The sequence below is a fragment of the Sinocyclocheilus grahami genome, unplaced genomic scaffold (assembly GCF_001515645.1).
Source record: "Sinocyclocheilus grahami isolate Dianchi unplaced genomic scaffold, SAMN03320097.WGS_v1.1 scaffold64.1, whole genome shotgun sequence".
NCBI lineage: Eukaryota > Metazoa > Chordata > Actinopteri > Cypriniformes > Cyprinidae > Sinocyclocheilus > Sinocyclocheilus grahami.
The window spans coordinates 711,709-715,791 of NW_015505243.1; the positions used below are offsets into that span (position 1 = coordinate 711,709).

At 37.2% G+C, this 4,083-nt stretch overlaps 1 protein-coding gene across 2 annotated transcripts in view; it reads left to right on the forward strand.

Moving 5' to 3' along the window:
- Nucleotides 1-4,083, forward strand: part of LOC107584878 (transcription factor E3-like) — a 27,955-nt gene that overhangs the window by 12,964 nt on the left and 10,908 nt on the right. For both annotated transcript variants that reach the window (XM_016271643.1, XM_016271645.1), the window contains exons 2-4: nucleotides 458-571; nucleotides 2,542-2,770; nucleotides 2,872-3,096. In XM_016271643.1, coding sequence (XP_016127129.1) covers nucleotides 458-571; nucleotides 2,542-2,770; nucleotides 2,872-3,096 — 568 coding nt within the window. The remainder of the gene's footprint in view (nucleotides 1-457; nucleotides 572-2,541; nucleotides 2,771-2,871; nucleotides 3,097-4,083) is intronic.

Here is a 4,083-nt window from a genome sequence, read left to right on the forward strand (position 1 = left end):
AAAATTTAAGGGGGTCTGAATACTTTCCGTACCCACTGTATATATATATATATATATATATATATATATATATATAAGCATGTATTTTAATTTAAGCATTTATTTTTTAGCTAATTATATATATATACACACACACACGCACACACACACATGAATTTAAGATTTGCATATTTTAAGTGTATGATGATACCATCAAAACGTTGGTTTGGTTCTATTAAATGCTAGATTGTGCTGTATTCTGTGTAATTTTTATGTGCATGGTTTTCCCGCCATCAAAGCCTGTGATGTATTAAACAGTACTGGGAATGAGGAACTGTGGTTAGTCACTGGCAGACTTTATTAATTCCAGGATTTTACTTTACACCCCTCCTGTTCACCGTCTCTGCATCAACATGTCAGATTCTAGGAGATGTTTGTGGACTGACAGTAATTGACGTAGCTGTTCTTCCTTTCTCAGTGTTGAACCCCTTCTTCCTGAGTCTGGGATCGTGGCAGATATTGAGGTAGAAGGCGTTTTCTCCACCGATTCGGACACTTTCTATGAGCTGAAGAGTCAACCCATCACCCTGAGGTGAGTCCGGTAATGGCGATTATATAAGCACACTTCCTGTTTTTGTCTGTACTCTCACCTACACATAGATTGTGGCCGCATGCCAGTTATGCTTATGAGAGAACCGCAATCGTATCTGATTTACTTCCTGCATACTCTGTGTTAGATGCTTAGACGTTTTTGATCATATTTTGCTGCATACCTGTGATTGATTTGGTGTACGTACGGTATAATCAGCTGTACTCCATGGGAGTTTTCCGGCAGTTACTGTGCTTCTAAATTGTTAAGATCTTTTACATTCTTCTTGTTATTTGTATTCATTACATTGCTCATTTTATTTGAAATTAAACACTTTTTTTGTGCCCATTTGTGTGAGTGCCCCATGTTTTTTCTACGATGAGGCTGGTCAGGGCATGCTGTCCTGAAGGTGTTTAGACAGGGCGTTGGGTTTCTGTTGACCGAACTTCCCAGTGTCTGTTTCCAGTGACTTCCCAGTGATTCAGCACAAATCTAAACACCCTGATCTATCATAATACCTCTTTCCACTGCTCTTCTTAGGAAATAAAAATTTGATTATGGAGTAATATGTTTAGGATAGTGGTTTGAGTTCTCTGAAGAGTTTGCAGAATTAGTGTTTCAAAGTTCACACGCTGCTGTCTCCCACAGTCTCTCAGCTTTATCTGACAGGATGATCTGCCTGACATAGTATTCTTTGGATTTGCTTTTTGCAAACAGTGTGTATGAGGCAACGTGGTTTTCCATTCACTCTGGGACTTCCCAGAATGACTCATCAGAAAAAAAACAAGTTGTGTGAAAGGAATGTGAAGGCCGTATTGTTGGAAATGCAAGACTGTACAGAGAGATTTGATTTATTTTGCTCTGTAGTTGTTATGTAAGTAGTGTTCATTGATAGCACAGCTTGATAATGTCACAAAGGACATATTCTGTTTGTATTATTCACATTCTTAAGTCTTTTAGGATAAAAGTGTATGCTAAATGAATAAAATGTTGATGGTTGTTGTATATATTTTAAACACTGTTGTTAAAGTCACTGTGAACAGGCTTGCTGCAACCAATTTTTTGTTTCCATAATAGGACATATTTTTCAAGTGAAAGTCAGTTAGAAAAATATGTGGGACAACTTTATTTTCCCTGTCAGTTGATTGGATTGTGAGACGTGGCTATTTTACATGATTGGACGAGAGAATTTAAAAAGATGTGAGCAAAAATGGAAAGTAGTTTCAGAGGTGATGTTTATATATTTAAAAAAAAAATGTTTTTGTAGTTTTCAAAAGTTTTATTCATATATTCATTCATTTATTTTTATTTTATTATTATTTTTTAATTAAATTTATTTTGATGAAATATTATGAGAACAAACATTTTGTTTTTTTGGAATAATGTGCACTGATGAAAATTATACCAGGAATATGTATTAAGAAAGTAAATGCATCAGTTTTGATTTCATACTGACAACATAAAATAGCATTTGCACTGCATTTAGCGTCCACAATGTGATGTATTTCCAAGTGAAACACAACATTCTGCTGGAATAATGTAGAGCAGGATTTGATTATATTCATTAGGATATAAATGAATTGGAAAAAACTAGGCAGTCATATTATTGGTTAACTATATTTTCCCGGTTTGCCTCAGGCAGAAAAAGTCATTACATTTTGATATTTTTCTTCGAAAGAGCATGCAAAAGAAGACCTTATAAATAAGAACTTTACTATTTTTAATCAATAGTTTTTGGTTTTATGAGAAATGCAATTTTGGAGTTTGACATATGACAAATAAAATGTCATGATATGTTGAATAAGAGATCATTATTTTTGACCGTCTTGTGTTTTAAGTTGCTGTTCTCACGCTGTCTCGGTGGTGAACTCTCAGCCCTGTGTTTCAGAAATAGCATGTGGTAATATGATTACAGCACGGGGTGTAGCGTGGTACTCTAAGCTGATTTACGTTCTCATCGTGTGTCGTCGTAGTGGCTCTGTGATCCCTGCTGACTCCGTGACCCCAGCCGGCTCCGTGATGACGTCACGCGTGTTGATGAGGCAGGAGCTGATGCGACAGCAGGCTCAGGATCAGGAGAGACGGGAGGCCCAGAAACAGGCCTCCAGTGCTCAGCAGCGGCCCACTGACCCCACCCCTGCCATCTCCGTCGCATCCGCCCTGCCGGCCACACCGACCCAGGTGCCTGTGGAAGTGCTGAAGGTATGACCCTATGGAAAACCTATAAAAATGAATGTGAAATATGATGTTTTTGGTGTTGAAATACTGTTTACAACATGAGTTGTCCTGTGTTTGAATCCCAGGTTCAAACTCACTTGGAAAACCCAACAAAGTACCACATCCAACAAGCTCAGAGGCAGCAAGTGAAGCAATACCTCTCTCACACCCTTGGCAATAAAATAGCCAATCAGACGCTGGCGATATCGCCCTTGCCCCAGCCCACCTCCGCCCCTGAGTTAGCCCCTGCCGCCAGTAGCACTCCCAGCAGCCCGCTGGCTGTGCTCAGCCTGGGATCAAACAAAGAAGAGGTATGAACTGAACCCAGATCAGACGTTTCGTAGCCTGCATTTCGTAGCATGCATTTATGTAGCCAAGAATGTGGTCAGCAAAAGTGATGGTTTTGAAGCAAAGCCCTTATGTCTTAAAAGTGATCAGGAATGTATTTTTTTTTTACTTGTGTTCATGAAGCATGCATTAAATTGATCAAAATTGACAGTAAAGTCCTTTACAGTGTGACAAAAGATTTCCATTTCAATTAAATGCTGCTGACTTGAACTTTCTATTCATTAAAGAATCCTGAAAGAAACATATTACAGTTTCCACAAAAAATATAAATGAGCATGTTTTCAACTCTGATAATAAAAATGTTTCTTGATCAGCAAATTAGAATGATTTCTGAAGGATCATGTGACACTGAAGACTGGACTAATGATGCCGATAATTCAGCTTTGCATCGTAGGAATAAATTACATTTTAAAATACATTTAAATAGAGTTGAAAAGACCTGAATTTAAAACCAGTTATTTTCATTCTAATCATATTTCACAATATTATAGTTTTTACTGTATTTTTAAATGTTCATTCAAAACATAAAAAAATAAGCAGTAGTGTATATGAATAAAATCATACTTACCCCATTTACTTTCTATATAAATGTCCTCTTATCTATATTTTTGATCAAACAAATAGAGCTTTGGTGAGCTTAAGACACTTCTTTGAAAAACATAAAAACCCCAAATATTTGAATGGTAGTGTATCTTGTTTCAATCTCCACATTATGTCATTTTAACAGTACTGCATCATGGCAATAAAGTTATAAAAATTTAAAGATAAGAGTCCTTAAGCCAATGCCATAACAAAAGATGACCCATTTACACAAACAATGATGGCATAACGTAATCTTCTGTGCTCTGACCTACTTTCACATAGGGCTGGCTCGATACCACTTTTTCAGAACCAATCCCGATCCGATACCAGAAATTCTGAGTATCGGCCGATACCGATCCGATACCAGC